The sequence below is a fragment of the Nipponia nippon genome, unplaced genomic scaffold (assembly GCF_047370975.1).
Source record: "Nipponia nippon isolate SJK-2023a ecotype South Korea unplaced genomic scaffold, ASM4737097v1 scaffold_21, whole genome shotgun sequence".
Lineage (NCBI taxonomy): Eukaryota > Metazoa > Chordata > Aves > Pelecaniformes > Threskiornithidae > Nipponia > Nipponia nippon.
The window spans coordinates 5,238,668-5,254,687 of record NW_028262338.1 but is presented as its reverse complement, the minus strand read 5'-3'; the positions used below and the strand labels follow the sequence as shown (position 1 = coordinate 5,254,687).

The following is a 16,020-nucleotide window of genomic DNA, read 5'->3' as shown; positions in this document are numbered from 1 at the left end:
TAGTTTCCAGTTAGAAAGAGATTGCATTTTATTTAGTGCTGTTAACACAAGTTTCAATAATGGAATAACATTTCAAATTGTTTTAAAGATACGTTAACTTAGGGCGTTTTATTATTTATTCCTTATATAAAACTGTTTTACTTGCTGTTTTACTTGCATTATCAATACATCTGACTAGGTTTTCGTTTTCTTTTTCTATGTCTGTTCTTCCTGTGATTGTTAGTTCTACATTTATAATAAATCTAAAAGCCAGCACATCATTCACTCATGTTTGATGCCATTGTACGCTTACAAGAAGAGTGGTGTTCCTAGTTATCGATATTGTTTAAATATGTCTTCATGGAAAGGTGCTAAGAAACTGATGAATATGTTCATTATGTTCATATTGCCAAAGTTAAAACCAAGGAAAGAACTTCATTTGAGATAACGCCCAAAGGATTGGACTTCATTACAGGAAACTGTGTTTTCAGTCAGGATTTCATTATAGGCTTACTGGATGATGTAGAGCAAGTCGCTAAATATTTGTCCTTAAAATGAGGATCATAATGTTTCTGGATACACCAGGCAGGTACCCACTGTATTCACCCCTATGATGCTCAAACAGCACAACGATTTCCATATTCTATCAGAAAAGCCCTGTTGGATCCTACTCTTTATCATCATATAGCCTTTATTCTATTCTATAAAATACTCTGTGTGCACACACATGAAGTCGTTTGGAAAAATGGAAGAAAATTGTTCTATTCTCATCTAAATTTGTTGTGAGTTTTTTTCTCATTGGCTCTGTAAAAATGAAATGGGGGAATTCTTGCAATTTTCTGCAATGTTGCATGAAAAGGAAAACAAGACAAGAGAGAAGCTTACTAATTCATGAGGCTGAATAATTTGTCCAAAAAGGAATACAGGCTACAGCATGAAAAGCATATAGTCCGCAGGCTGGTTGGTACGTGCTGCTCTATATATGTTACGGTCAGCAGAATTTCCTTAAGTGAAGAGGAGCAGGCTGTACACATGGTGTTACACGTTGTGTGCCGACCAGGGCTTGACCAGGTGCCTCATGCAGCCACCTAGAATGAAAGTGAGCGTATTCCTGTATCTGTATTCCACTGTCATCTGATAATGCTTAGCTCTGTTACTAACATGATCCAACACTTTATTCCTAGCTCTTGAAGTATTTCACAAAAGCAGGTGATTATCATTCCAAATTTCTAGAAGAGTTTTGTGATATGCAACATTCTTGCACCATCCAAGAAATATTAGAAATTATATTTAGAAATGACCAAGCTGTTTATGTATGGATATGGGTTGGAGTCTTCAAAACAGTCTAAGAATTAGAGCTCTAGACTAATCGGGAGCTGGGCACTGCAATCCTGAGGCTTCTTTGAAAAAATGTCATTTGAAATTTTAGATTTTTTTTTTTAAATACATTTTCTAGGGTTCCTGGTGGCAGGAGTCCTAGTTCTGTTTTATTCATCTGAAGTACGTCGCATATTTTAACATATCTTTGCAAATGGCATATTAATGACGTTTTAAAATGGGCCTTAGCCTCTAAGTTGTGAAGGTGCTTTTGAGAATTCTGCAGCTCTGCTGTTATTTTTGGTACCAATTTTAGGCAAATCTAACGTATAGTGTCAAACTGAAAGTTTTAAAACTAAGGTTTATGACTTTTTGAAAGTGCCACAGGGTTAGACTCCAAGTTTCATGTCTGCTGAAGCTGCCATAGTCTCACGAATTAGCTACCATGAAAGGTAATGGCCTCTCTCTTTCCTTAGCTCAACCTCTCATTCCAATGACAGAGATGAAAAAGTGGGACAAAAGAGTGGTTATGATTTTTTTCCAGTACCAGTATAAGAAAAAGTTATTTCCTACCCTGCTAAAGCAATAAATAACAAAATGTATTGATTGTGAAATTATTTAGATCTCGCTGATCATTCCTGTGCAGAAACAAGATGAAATTTAAGTTTTCAGGAAGAAAAAGCGCTACGTGCTTTTACACATTTAACTTCTGTGTTAAAAAAAAAAAAAAAGACAACGTATCAGCTTAATTTGTCGGTTACTTTTTTCAAATATTACAAAAAAAAAGGTTGTCCTGTGTGTGACTAGTAGTCAACATATTCTTATAAATCCAGATTTTAGTACAATTTTAATATCCATTGTGTTCCATATTTTGGCATTTTAAAAAGAAAAAGGAAGATTATTGGCCAAAATGTTCTTACTCAAATTATTTCCTGACGTAATAAACCTGAAGGTAGAAAAAATTAAGTCATGAACTTTATTAGTTCTCTTCTGCCATATGATGATTTCTTTCTAAATTGACTTTCTGCACTGTTCCCCTATACAAGCTTGAGTGGCTATCTTCCGACAACTATTTCTGAGTGCTTGTAAAATAAAATAATTCAAGCAAAAAGAATAATGCCAAGACAGTTATTTTGGTCCAAGGTATTCCCAGCTAGATTTTCTCAACAGGTTATCAATTTTCTGTTAAATTCCATATTCTGTTACAGAATGTTCATTTTGGAAATTTGACCCGGAGGGTCAAGTATGGTTGAAAGTTCTAAAAGCAAAGTAACAGAAATGGCTCATTTGCATTAATTAGTTTCTTTTTTATGTAATATTGAAGACAATATTACACCTTATTTGGAATAAAAAGACGAGGAAGTCGTCATTAAATAGCCAATAGAACACAGTCCGAAAGTTACATCACAGCACCTTGACCATTTCAGAGTTCATAGAAAAGACCTGCAAACAACCCCTGATATTCCTGATGAAAATAGATGTTCTCCGGTACGTACATCGCTTCAGAAATGCAAGCATAGGGGATAATGCAAGCGTTATAGCCATCCCAGAATTCAGCTGCGTTTTGGCAAAACACCGCTCACTGTAACCCCCGTGTCCTACAGCTCGGGCTGGGCCCCCAGATCCTGGTGCCAGGATGCTGTGCCTGAAGCCTGCTGAGGTTCAGGGGCAGCTCTCTTCTTTTGAAGATGCACTATCTTTTGAGTTTCTTCAGGGTAGAATGTAATCATTGTTTTCTGGCTCTCTCTATAGCTACAGCTGAGAGTTGGTGGGTCGTGCTGGAAGGGCATAGTCCTGACATAGAAGTCTCTTCATCTAGGGCTACAGGAAAACGCAATTTTGCGGTCCCTGAGTTTATGGTTTGCAGCAGGATTTAACTTTCTCCCTGTTTCCCAGGATTGCCTTCTCCTTTTTTCACATTTCCAGTGTAGAAATGGAAACCATCTGCAAGGAGCTTCTCCTTTTCCATCTGCCTTTTACCGTGCAGCTTCCCCCACTCACCGGTCGTCTTCTCTCGGGGTACAGGGAAGGTGGAAGGGGAAGGAGCCAGGGGATGGAGGCTCCCCTCCAGCTGCGAGAGGAGAGGCGAGGGGCAGGAACAGCCCGGCCGTGCCAGAGAGCAGCAGAGCAGGGAGGAGCGGGGCTTGCTGCTGCCGGTGCTCAGGAGGCCGAGGATGCAGCCAGGCGGGCAGCAGCAATTTCTGCCTGCTGTGCACTTAGCAGCAGCAAAGCGCTCTCAAAAGAGAAAACGACTGACTGTGCCTCTTAGAGGAGCAACCCATCTTCATCTCCTTTAGGTTAAGCAAAGTTGCTTAACCTGTTGGCTAAGAAAACTCTTTATTTTGTCTGTGCATAAAGCTGGCCTTAAAACCAAATCCTTTCTCCTGTTGACAAAGTGAAAAGCAAGGGTTACAATTCAGGACTAAATGCAGTGTACAAACATCAGTCGCTCCCTAAGATGAAGGAACGTGGACCTTAATTTGGAAAATTGGGAGGTACGGCATTACACCCTATTTTTCAAGTGTATTAGGCACCCACAGACATGCTACTGTACCAGGGAGGTTTTTGAGACGTGCACAGTCATCCTTTCGGTGGGACTTCAGGGTCACAGTTCTGGCTTGGCTGAATGTGAGGTAGCTTTCTACTCTGCAAAGCCTTGTTAGACAATGAGACGAAGCCTCGTTAGACAAGGAAGGCACTAATACCCGTTCTGTATGCATGACCTCACTGCATAGATAAGCAGTTTCTTGATTTAAGTATATAGAGGGAGCTGGGCAATATTGTGGTATCTTCAGTATTCTAAAAATCTTTGGAGTAAATTGGATTTAGAGTAAATGAGGCACACGTTTTCCACTCCTCAGTTTATAAACAATGGAACTTTGCTTTTGTGACTAACTTTAATTATCTTTCTTTTTCAGTCTTGTGTCTCTTATAAGAGGCCAAGTGGTGACTACAGATGGAACTCCTCTAGTTGGGGTCAACGTGTCATTTGTCAAGTATCCAAAGTACGGCTATACCATCACTCGTCAGGATGGCACGTGAGTTTGCTTGCTTCATTGAGTACCTATTTCGTATGTAGTATCTTTGCTGATTAACAGATGGTGTGATCTAACGGAACCATGTGGTAGCATACATTGCATCCCTCCCAGGGCAAAGAGCTATTCAGTAAACACAAAAGTAATTTTTCACGTGGCATTCTGAATACTAACTGCAAGTAAATATGAAAAGGCTGACTTCTGATAATAATGTGTTAGCAGGCAGACTCCTTTCAAATAAATTGCTCTGTCTCTATGAAAACATTTGTGGACTACAGTAATAGCCAGCTGAGACCAGAAATATTTTATTTTAAAATGCGAGGCAGGCTAACACTGCTAGGGAAAAAAAAAAAAAAGTAGTATCATTACAGAATAGTAGACTTTGTTAAAAGTTCCCTTCTGCCTCTCTCTTCTTTTGAAGATGCACTATCTTTTGAGTTTCTTCAGGGTAGAATGTAATCAAAAGATTCTAATTGAATATATTTAGACAATTTCGTGCTGTGCAAAAAAAGTGCTTTTTCCCCCTTGTATCAGCTGATTTGAAATGCACACAAATGCAGATAAACAAAAATCAATGTGTCGTGCTTTATCTCGTTTACTGGCTGGGGTAACTAAAACAGTATATGTGTGACACACGCATTGTAAACAGTTGCCGTTTTATCTTGATCTTGCATGCAAACAATTGAATTGAAATAATTAATATGAGTCAACTGAACTATAGGGAGTATTTCGTTTCCACGTTTCCCAGAATATTATTCTGGTATAATAAAAGTATAATGTTGTTGATTTCAGTGGTTTAATACTACAGTAAATGGAGAGCTGAACTGTATTTAGATCTGAATAGATTATTGAAATCATTGAGTAATTTGTTATGTTGCCAGCATTTACATGAAACAACTGATCTCTACTTCTGTTGTCAGAACAACCTAGAATTATTTTACTCATTTAGGCCAGATTTCAAAATGCGCAGCGCCACATTACTGCTATGATTATGTAGGGGCTTCAGAGTAAATACCTAATCTCTGAAAAATGGTAGATCAACTGTCCTGGGGACAGGAATTCTTATCTTATTTGTAGAACAAAAGCAGCAAAACTTTTCATTGCTCTTACTGCCATGTGCCCCATTCTGTGCTTAAGGGACAGCATCTTTTAGGAAAGGGATAATTCAGTGCCCAGCTCAGTAGGAACCTGGCTTCTCTGCTGATTTTATATATAAAGGTGACTTGTAATAATAAATGTGGTGGTTGGTTTGTTTGGGTATTTTTGCATTATTTAATGCAGATTTTATAATGCATAGGAGCAAGGTTTGTCTGGTGACTTCAAATCATTGCTTGTCTTGGCTGGGTTTCAGTTGTTTAGTTGCCAAGGTTCACATCCCATTACTGATCATTTGAAGCATGACACTTAAAATATACCTGTTGCTATAGGTATACCTATATACCCATTTCATTAGCCAGGAATGCTATTACTGGAATTATTCAGTCTTGTCACTTCTAAAGCCCACATTTTTCTAGATTTGACTTGGTTGCAAATGGCGGAGCATCCCTAACCTTGCACTTTGAACGGGCCCCATTTATGAGTCAGGAGAGGACAGTGTGGTTGCCGTGGAATAGCTTCTATGCCATGGACACGCTTGTGATGAAGACAGAGGAGAACTCCATTCCCAGCTGTGATCTAAGTGGTTTTGTCCGTCCTGACCCAGTCATCATTTCATCACCACTTTCAACTTTCTTCAGTGATGCTCCTGGCCGGAATCCCATTGTACCAGAAACCCAGGTAAGAACAGTGTAAGTGAAAAGCCTATAGAAATCGGTGGTCAGATGCTAGCGCGCGGACCTGAGCACTTTCCACAGAGTCACCATTTGTCCCCTGGAATTGCTGTCGTGATGCCTCTGTAGAGTTGCATTCACTCTGACAGATACCAGGTTTTCTAATGAGGTCTGCAGGAGATATCCTAGGTTTATGTCACCCAGACACATTTCTCTCTGACTATCTTGCACCTTCTCATTATCATACAATATATCAAGTATATCTCTCTATTTCAGTTGACAGCTTAGGTGTTTCAAGAGAATTTTGCAAAGCCTTGGTGTGTGCTGCTAACCGCAGGCTGTTTTCTTGTATATTATTTAGGACAAAGGAAAACTCTACTGGTACTGTTGTTTCACTACTTTATTCAGTTGGTCTTTACTTTATACTGTTAGTGGAAGTTGTGGCTTCCCGTGACTGTATTTCTTACGTTCCCCTTGCACATAACTTGCAGTAAAACTATTTGTACTTATTTACACTTTTGCTAGCAGTGGGCTCTTAAAAAGAAGTGTACACAGATGCCAAATAATGATTTGTTCAGAAATGTCGGCTGAACTGCATCACTGCACTGATTTGAGGATAACCATTCCCAGTAGCAGAAAGTCATAAGTTCATAAGAATATGCAAGGCAATGTTGTTCTAAAAAAAAAAAATAACAAAGCACTAACGTAAAACGTTTGATGTTTTTCCTATTCAGGTTCTTCACGAAGAAATTGAGATCCCTGGCTCTAGTATAAAGCTTAGCTACCTGAGTTCCCGTACTGCTGGATACAAATCCTTACTTAAGATCGCCATGACTCAGTCACTTGTGCCGCTGAATCTAATCAAAGTTCATTTGATGGTAGCGGTAGAAGGGCATCTGTTTCAAAAATCATTTCAGGCATCTCCCAACTTGGCATATACATTTATCTGGGACAAAACAGATGCATATGGTCAGAAGGTTTATGGGTTGTCAGATGCTGTAGGTAAGTCAGCATATACAAGCTCCAAAACGTTGCAAGTAACACCTGTAATTCTTAGTAAGAAAACTGCAAAGATTTCTTATGGAGAAGCAAATATAGACTAAACAGTTCTTGTCTTCCTGACACTATTTATCTTTGTGTTATGTTTCTTTTACACATTAAAGATCACATTCAGAGGGTCTAAACTCCATCAACATGCCTGTGTGTCCTGATCGGTAGCTGACTTAGAAGGTTTAGACCAGACAATGGGAAAAACTGGCCACAGGAACTTAGGTGAAACCTAGTCCATCACTATGTTTTTATTTTCTTTCAGTTAACAAATGAACCTCATGCTGGACTGGCTGGCATTCTTCAGTGCATTTGGATTTTCATGCATGCTGTTATTATAGCCTCTTGTGGTATAATACATTTGAAATGAAAATGGTGTTTTTCTAATGCTGTTCAGTCTTGTAGTTTTACACCTGGTTTTAGTTTGCTTGGTTCTAGCGGGTGGGAAAAAGAGTGATCATCATAATATTTTTAAGTTTTCATTTTCATTCGAATATCAGAAAAATTTTGATACAACAGTGCTAAAAATGGGCATCGGAGCTGTGCCAGTGTGGAAAGAAAAACTTACTTTAAAAATCTTATATCTTTGGTATATTTTCTAAAATCTTCTTTGCTATAGCTTTTCTTTCTTACATTATTGCATAAGGGACTGCTTTCCTGAGTAATCCTCACAGTGCGTGTGTGCTTACAAGCACACAAAGTTTTCACTGCTCCTTGGTATGTGGTATGTAAAATGAACGCACTAAATAAATGCTGTGAACATCTGGCAAATTTAAGAGTTTGACCTTGCCCTGTTATCTGATAGAATAATTTTATTAGATTTTAAAAATTGTATTTCTCATTCTCCTCTGACCAAACCAGTCACTTCCCAATGCCAGCTATTCAAAGAGAAGTGATCAGATCCCTGCAGAGTACATGCGAATGAAATTTCAAATTTGTGTCTAGTCAGAGATCTGAATTTAATATTGTCAAATAAAAGAGAGGAATATAATCACTCCATCTTCTTGAGGGGGCTGGGGAACTGGAATGCTGAATGATTTGAATGTGCTCTGGACGTTTAATTCAGTGTTTGTTCAGCAAGAATATTAGATTTTATTTTATTTTATTTTATTTCAGTTTCTGTGGGTTTTGAGTATGAGACTTGCCCCAGTCTCATTTTGTGGGAGAAGAGGACAGCGCTGCTGCAAGGATTTGAACTAGATCCTTCAAATTTAGGAGGATGGTCTTTGGATAAACATCATGTACTTAATGTCAAGAGTGGTGAGTTAGTTAATTCCATGTTTTCTGTGCTATATGGAGTTTTGTCTGCGAACGCTTTTTATTTGCATTATATTTACACTTCAAAAAATGCAATTTCTCCGCTCTTTTTGTTTCATCTCTATCTCGGTAAGGTATGGCGCATGTTTCAGTTGTCAGAAAATTTTTGTAGAATTTCAACAGATATTTTACTGTTCTGCACAGCATGACTTTCTCAAAGTCCAAATCTTTATCCTCTCTTTTGTTGTTCATTTATTCCCCTATGATGTCTTTCTGTCTTCCTTCCCTGTTTTTCTGATCTTAACCACACCCGTTCCCGGTTCCTCTTGTTTGACCTTTTTCCCTCTGATCTGAGATGGGACTTAAAAGGAGTAGGAGTCTGTGACGAGATACTGAGTCTCATTTGTCGTCTTCTTTTGTCACCTGTTTGGTTTTTTCCTCACTTCTCTTTGTCTTTACATATCCTAAGCTGAATGTTCATGGTCTTCATATTTGACGAGAGCTGAATGCTTAGGATGTATTTCATTTGATCCCTGTGAAGTGTTTTCTACAGCCTCCCTGCTGATCCCTGCATTAACAAATTGCAAACTATATTGTTGCTCAAGAAATCTAAAGTGTTCAGAATAGGCAAGATCAGGCTCTTTGAACACAATTTAAGTGCTGTGCGGCAGATCAAACACAGTTGAGATAGCCATTTGGATGGTGCATGATATTCACTGTTGTCACCAGTGGGGAGCCAGTTACTTTACATTAGGATCATAGAACTGCATTTCCAAAAGAACATGAAGCTAAAAGTTTCGGCCAGATATCTACAATCTTTGATACATTGAAAATGGTCGCTCTGTCAGAGAATCCGCTCCCTTCTTGAAGCAGGGGTCTGCTCTTGGAACAAATAGTTTGGAAAGAAATCCTATCTTAAAGGCATTTCTTGAAGGCTAATAAAGATGCTTACCACTAGCTTCCCTCTTGCCTTCCATCGCTGGTCCTTAGCAGCCCTTCTAGGAGTTTCATCTTTCTCCTATCTTTTCATTTTCTGTGCTGTCCTCTTCTCTGGCATCTCCATTTCTCATTTTTTTATTTTCCACGAAAAAAGCATGAAAGACTGAGAGGTGGAAAGAGAACGGTAAGGTTGGCACAAAATCAAAAAAAAAACAAAACGTAACATAGGAAACTGGAGTGAGCGGATCCAGGGACACACATAAGGAACATGTCCTCTCCACTGTTTGCCTTCTCACTTCCCAGTTAACAAGACAGTCTAAACCACTGTGCCAGGCCAGAGGGATGTATGGCAGTGTTTTCTTTCATAATGAATACCGATGAAATTTGGGGTTAGGTTTGGGTCTGTGTTTTTTAACAGAGAATCTTCATTACACCTTTATTTTTACTACTGCAAAGCTCTTTCACTCTTTTTGCACCGTTGAAGAACCAAGTGCTGCAGTCATTTCAGTGTACAGTCCTTAACAGCAGCTGTTAAAAAGAGAACAACCTGAAGTCCCTGCAACGAATGATTGTAATAACCACTTCTTCTCCTCTTTGTTATTAGGTATATTGCACAAAGGCAATGGAGAAAATCAGTTTCTAACTCAGCAGCCAGCTGTGATAACCAGCATTATGGGGAATGGGCGCCGAAGAAGCATATCCTGTCCTAGCTGCAATGGTCTGGCAGAAGGAAATAAGCTTTTGGCCCCCGTAGCACTGGCAGTGGGTATTGATGGAAGTCTCTTCGTTGGAGATTTTAACTATATTCGGCGGATCTTCCCATCCAGGAATGTTACTAGTATATTGGAGCTGAGGTAAGGTGTTAATCTTAGCACTTCATTTCTGTAGCCTGTGCTCAAATCAGCCTTTACCATTACTTTTTATAATTTTGTAAAACATTGTCACTTTCAACCTATTTAAATTCCAGTGGAGAAATGGGGCACAGAAATGCATAGTTCAAAGTCTGTAGCTTATCAGAGCAATGACTAGAGAGAAGGACTAAAGAGTACAAACCAGCTTGTACAAAAAGTACAAACCACCTTCTTCCGTCTTGTTGGTGATCATTTGACACAATCTCCTCTCAGTATTATGCGTTTAGTTTTGTTTGAAAACTAGAGGATTGACTGCCCTTAGGTATTGAGCCCAGTGATAAACAAAGGTATAGCAGTCTTACGAGGTTAGAAGGAAGGTTCTCCTATCAATGGTTTTGAGAGCCACTTTCCCACTTCTTTCCCATACTCCTAAGTCTATTTCTGTAGGTTGGCAAGTGCAGTGAAGATTGACATACAGAGTCACTTTGCATCACCAGAACTCTCTTTAAGATTCTATCTCTGTCTCCCCGTCACGCCCTCCCTCCCTCAACATTGAGATTTGGTCACTTAATAGGGAAGGCATGAGTGCAGAGTGTACCACTTCACCCATTTCTGTTCCATCTCCTTTTTTCATTCTTGTAGGAGAGGCAAGAGCTATTGCTTCAAACTGCTTCACGTAACTGGACCTTATAGTTACAGCACTGTTGAGTATTTCCAGAAAAATAGCTTGCGTTGGCTGTCTTCTGATACTTCTGCAGCCCAGTCAGGCAATAGGATTAGTGCTCTTGTAAATCGGATATAGCTGCAGAGTACAGTGAGTGCATTTAGGTCATTAGCCTTTTTTTTTAATGATAAGCCAATAAACAATTCCTCTGCTTCCACCGTACTTTTTAATTAGGGGGAAAAAGTGCAAGATAATTGGACTGTTAGAGAATAGGAGGCCTAGCTCTATTTTACACCTCTCTTCCATTCATGTCATTCTGTTGATGTCACTGTTGTGAATTCTGATTTATATAAGAGAAAAGAGATCCAATTCAGGCCAATTCTACTCTGAAATCACTCTCTGACACCTACCTCATACACCATCAGGCTGCCTCATTGTATTTTTAAAAAAAAAAAAAGCCATAGATCATGCAGTGCTTTCTGCTAGCAGCTCAGTATAAACCACAGAAGGTAGCTGGTACGGATGTGTGACCTGCGATAAATATTTATATCAATGTACACTATAACTCGGCATTATATAGAACATGCTGATTTTTTTTCTAGTTTGTTCAGTTCTGTTTAGCTTTCTAGTAAATAGGACTACAGCTTTATAGGTGAAGAGAAACATTTTCAAATTAGGATACTTAATATAAGGCATTTATATGCACCTCACTTCTAATATCAGCCAGTGACAAAGTTTCCTAGCACACTTGATATTTGAAAATGTTGTCTCCAAGTTTACAACAGTATTAGTCTGAGTACTTTGCTTTCTCTCTGTGCGAGAGAAAACTTGGGCTTTTAAGCACGTGTGAGGGAAAATGGGAAAGGACATCAGTAAAGAAGCAGAAGATGGACTTCTTAATCTGCTTTTGTCCACTTTCTCTTTTCTTTTATGAAAGTCTGTTTTCCCTAGCGTAGTTTCTTTAGCTTCTGTTGTAACTATTAGCAATGAAAATGAACAATAAAGCTCTTCTATTTTGAGTGCTGTTGGACAGCTGCAAATGACTTAACACATAGATTTTTAGGATTTGCAGTGATGTCTTTTGCCCCTGTTCTTCTGAAGGAAATTAAGGTCCATTCCAACAAACATCATCTATAGCAGTAATTGTGATTCAATGGTCATCTTAAAATCTGTGTGAGTTACACGGGTAAGAGATTGAAGATTTGAGCCATTAAGTATGAATGCGAGCAGAGTCTTCGGCTAGAGTCAAGTAGCTTGAATAATGTTGCAAATAATGAGTCCATAAGTATTACAAACCAAATACATCACTTTATGTAGATTTCACAATGGATATAATTTTGGTTTTACATAAGCCAACATAAATCTTGAGTAACGTTGTAAGTCAGAATGTCCCAGTGTGCATATTTGCTTCACGCTGTCCTTTACGAAGGTGCCTGATCAGAGTGGCTAACAGGAATCTTGACTCAGGAGTGTTGCGTGTCACGCTTAACGTTGGTATTGCAAGTCTGGGGCTGTGCATTGAATGCTGCAGCTCAGGAGTCACGCACCTCTTTGTTTCATTCAGCGGGTATTCCTAAATGGAAGTGACGTAAACACAGGGAAACACTGTGGTGTGGAGAACGTATTAATTTACTTCTGGGAAGTAGAGAACACTTTCCTTGACTTTGTGTCTAGACAGTAAACTAGGGATCAATTAATGGTATATATCTCCCATCGTACAGTATCGTACTGCTCACTTAGAAGGTTTTTTTTTTACCCTAAGATTTGTTTTGGTAGGCTTAAATAGATACCAAGTAGCATCCAAACTTGCTTTAAGTAATTATTTTAGAGACTGGGGGAAGAGGAAAATAAACTGTGTAGCGGAAATTTGTTTAGAAATAGCCTGTTGGAAAAGTATTTTGATTAAAGAGGTTGCCTCCAACTGGCGGACAATATCCTAAGCCCAGTGCTTCCCCCTTCCCAGTTCTGTATTCAGAAAACCGCCAGTTTCTCTCACTCCTAGCCCACAAGCTACACATATTTCTGTGTGAAAACTCCTTCAATGGGCCAGAAAGTTTCCTGTAAAATATCGGGGGGTGGGGGCTGGGGGCAGGGGTGTCCTACTAGGGAACTAGCTTGCAACTCTGTCACTCCCAGTCGCTCTTCATCCGTAAGCCAAGCTAAGGCTAGTGCTGAAAAGAGATATCTTCTCCTGTGTCCTTTTGTAAAAGAAAACAAATACTATGTTTGCTTTACCATCTATTCTTCAGCTAACTGTTTGTTCTTTTTTCTTCTGTTCCCTTTCTATAAAGAAATAAAGAGTTTAAACATAGGTAAGACACGAGCTCTTTCCCATATAATTTGATATGGTTTGTTTGCTTCATTGTGTTTGCTTTTTGTGTTGTGCTTCTTGTGTAATGTTATGTTCTTCATGTACCATATATAGAAACATTTTTATGTGCTAATTGTGTGTTATGAATATGATAAGCGTTAGCAATTATGAAATGCAGTCAAAAAGCAACCAAATAAGTTCTGACAGTAATTAGAAATTTCTAGTAGAATGCAAGTATAATGAACCCCAAGCTAACTGCTATATAAACAGTTCTCCCTGCTGTCTATAATTGGTCTAAATGGTTGAGATAAACTACAACAGCAGTTTTACAAATGCCAGAAAGGTTCACAAAAGCACTAATGACTGCAAATAGGTCAAAAACTCATTTTCCGGTCAGTAATGATTTTCTGAACCCTCTGTCCTTTTTCATAATTTAGTTTCTATTTTCTTTCATCAAATACATTTAACAGTCAGTCAACTTGTGGGGCTGGTTGTGTACAACCACTAGATGCAGTCAGTGTAAGATTCACGAAGGAGGCATAGCCTTTCCGGACATTAGGAGAAACGATTTTTCATCGTCTCACCCGAGCACTAGGCCTTCTGGATGGCAGCAGCCTAGGAAACGCTTGTACCTTCTTCCATGCCACACCTGGGACGGGGGGGGATATTTACCCTGGAGAATATCAAGGGCAAGAGCAAGAAGAGCTGTTGTAAACTATTCCACAGTGTTCTGTGCATCACCCTTTTAAAACCATACTTCCCATTTCGATAATACAAATCAGATGCAAAAGATGTCTGGACTAAATAATATGATTTCCCCTTTACGGTATATTTTGGTATAGCAAGTGTAACTCCACTGAATTTTCTTATCTGGATAAATTAATTTACAATTCGCTAATGATTATTGGTGATGCTGGAGGCTCCTCATTTGCAACTATAAGCTTAGTTAATTTTTCAGGTGCTCAGAGATTTGCTCTGGGCAGCTTCTCTTTCTGGTTAAATTTAAAGGAAAGCTGTTGTTGCACTGTTGTGAATTTGATGCACGTACGAGAAGAATTGGGAGGACAAGCTGATCCTGCCTGTGCTTGCTGGCAGGCACCAGGCTCCCTCGCAGCCCAGAGTAAGGCTGCAGTGGTGGTAACTGCTGCATCCCCGGGGAGGGCTAGAGGAGGAGGCGTCATTGGCAGAGGCCTCTGAGCAATACCGAGCGTTACGGAAAATCTTTTAAAACAAGGTACATTCCTTGGCTTCCTGTAACTCGAATAAAAGAGAACAATGGCATGAAGAAGAAAGAGGCAGAGGTCTTTAATTGCTCAGATGCCAGTTTGAGAAATATTTACTACTCATTTATAAAATACATCCCTGTTTGAGGTAATAATCTCATAGTTTCTTTGGGGACACGGTGAATGCATGTTGCCTTCCACCAGTCATTTTCTGCCAAAGCCCCTAAAAATATTTTACATGGAGAGTCTTCCACTTTCTGTTCCCTTACGGAGCTCAGGAAAGAGCAAAGGGGCGCACAGCAGCTCTGCAGCTCCAGTGAGTTGCTCCCTGATCTGGAAGAAAAGCTCGTGACTGACTCCCCGGCAAAACTGCCCTGAGGGAGATTCCAGAGGAGGAAGGCAGGGTGAGCTCCACGGGCACACCAGTGGCTGCAGGAGAGGAGAGGGAAATAAGCCCATGGTCCGCCATTGCTCTTTACCCTGACGCATACCTTATCCCATCCTGGTAGCAGTGGGACATACCCAAGGCTAGCTGTGGGCAGAGGGGAAGCAGGGTTGTGCTCGCTCGGGAAGGCAGACACAGGCTGGCAAAATCACGTCCAAAAAGAAGAGAGACCCTTCCAGCCTCGTTGAGCGGCTGCTGCTCCGTGTCAGGCAGCAGAGCAGCTCCCCCAGGCCCTGTCGTGAGCAGCTCCCATCACCGAGACCAAGCAAGACCCCTGCCTCCGGCAGCGAGCAGCTACGTCTGTGCCCAGCTCGTTTGTACAAGCCTCAGGTCTCCCTGTCTGGCCGAGGTGGGGGTGCCAGATGTCTTAGAAGGGCCAGGCAAAAGGTGCTCCGGGCTGCAGGCCAGCAGGGAGGCGGCAGCAGCGAGCCTGCAGCAGCAGCACTCAGTTGTTGGCTCGTCTGTTGCCGTTGCAAAGCCTTGAGCTGTTTGGGTGTGTTCGTGAACTATGGCACAAGGCTAGTGTCACAGCAAAGTTTGTTCTGCAGTGTTAAGGGAAAAGCATGGTGGAAGAAGAGAGCAGAATTTCAAAACAGTGACAAATGTGCAGGTGGTTGTATGGCTCAGATACTCGAGAGACTGGAGAAATCTTGTAAATTGAAAGAAATTATTTTATATGTGGCAAAGAAGATGGAGCTTGGTTTTGGAGGGATGAGAAGGAATGTGATAAGGCTCTAGTGAAGAGGTGCAGTCTGCTGCTGAAGATAAGGAGAGGAACTCAGGGAATAAAGAGATTGTGCTCTAATCTCAAGCATGTCACTAGTCTCCCTGCATAACTTTGTCTATACCACTTAACCTCTCTGTGCCTCAGTTTCCTCCTCTGTAAAATGGGTATAATACCCATCTTTTTAAAGTACTTTGAGATCCATGCATGAAATAAACCTGCCAAGTATTTTTTGGTTTACTGTATTTTTTCATCTCTAATTTCTACACTCCTAGACTTCAGCAGATGGTATTACCTCTGCCTACTGAATTTTGATCAAACCAATCTCCTTCCTACTTTCTACAGTTTTAGAACAAACTGTTATTGACCTAAAATCATGACACGTCAAAGACTGGCATAGAGGAAGATAACTGTAGAAAGTGATATTTTTGGGCCTCCTCATTCCTCCAAATCTGATCA

The 16,020-nt window shown here is 40.1% G+C and overlaps 1 protein-coding gene across 4 annotated transcripts in view; it reads left to right on the top strand.

The window, feature by feature from the left end:
• Window positions 1–16,020, top strand: part of TENM2 (teneurin transmembrane protein 2) — a 1,190,981-nt gene that overhangs the window by 1,148,773 nt on the left and 26,188 nt on the right. For all 4 annotated transcript variants that reach the window (XM_087760050.1, XM_087760049.1, XM_087760052.1 and 1 more), the window contains 6 exons: window positions 4,215–4,334; window positions 5,846–6,107; window positions 6,835–7,102; window positions 8,264–8,407; window positions 9,948–10,197; window positions 13,150–13,170. In XM_087760050.1, the coding sequence (XP_087616176.1) occupies window positions 4,215–4,334; window positions 5,846–6,107; window positions 6,835–7,102; window positions 8,264–8,407; window positions 9,948–10,197; window positions 13,150–13,170 (1,065 nt within the window). The remainder of the gene's footprint in view (window positions 1–4,214; window positions 4,335–5,845; window positions 6,108–6,834; window positions 7,103–8,263; window positions 8,408–9,947; window positions 10,198–13,149; window positions 13,171–16,020) is intronic.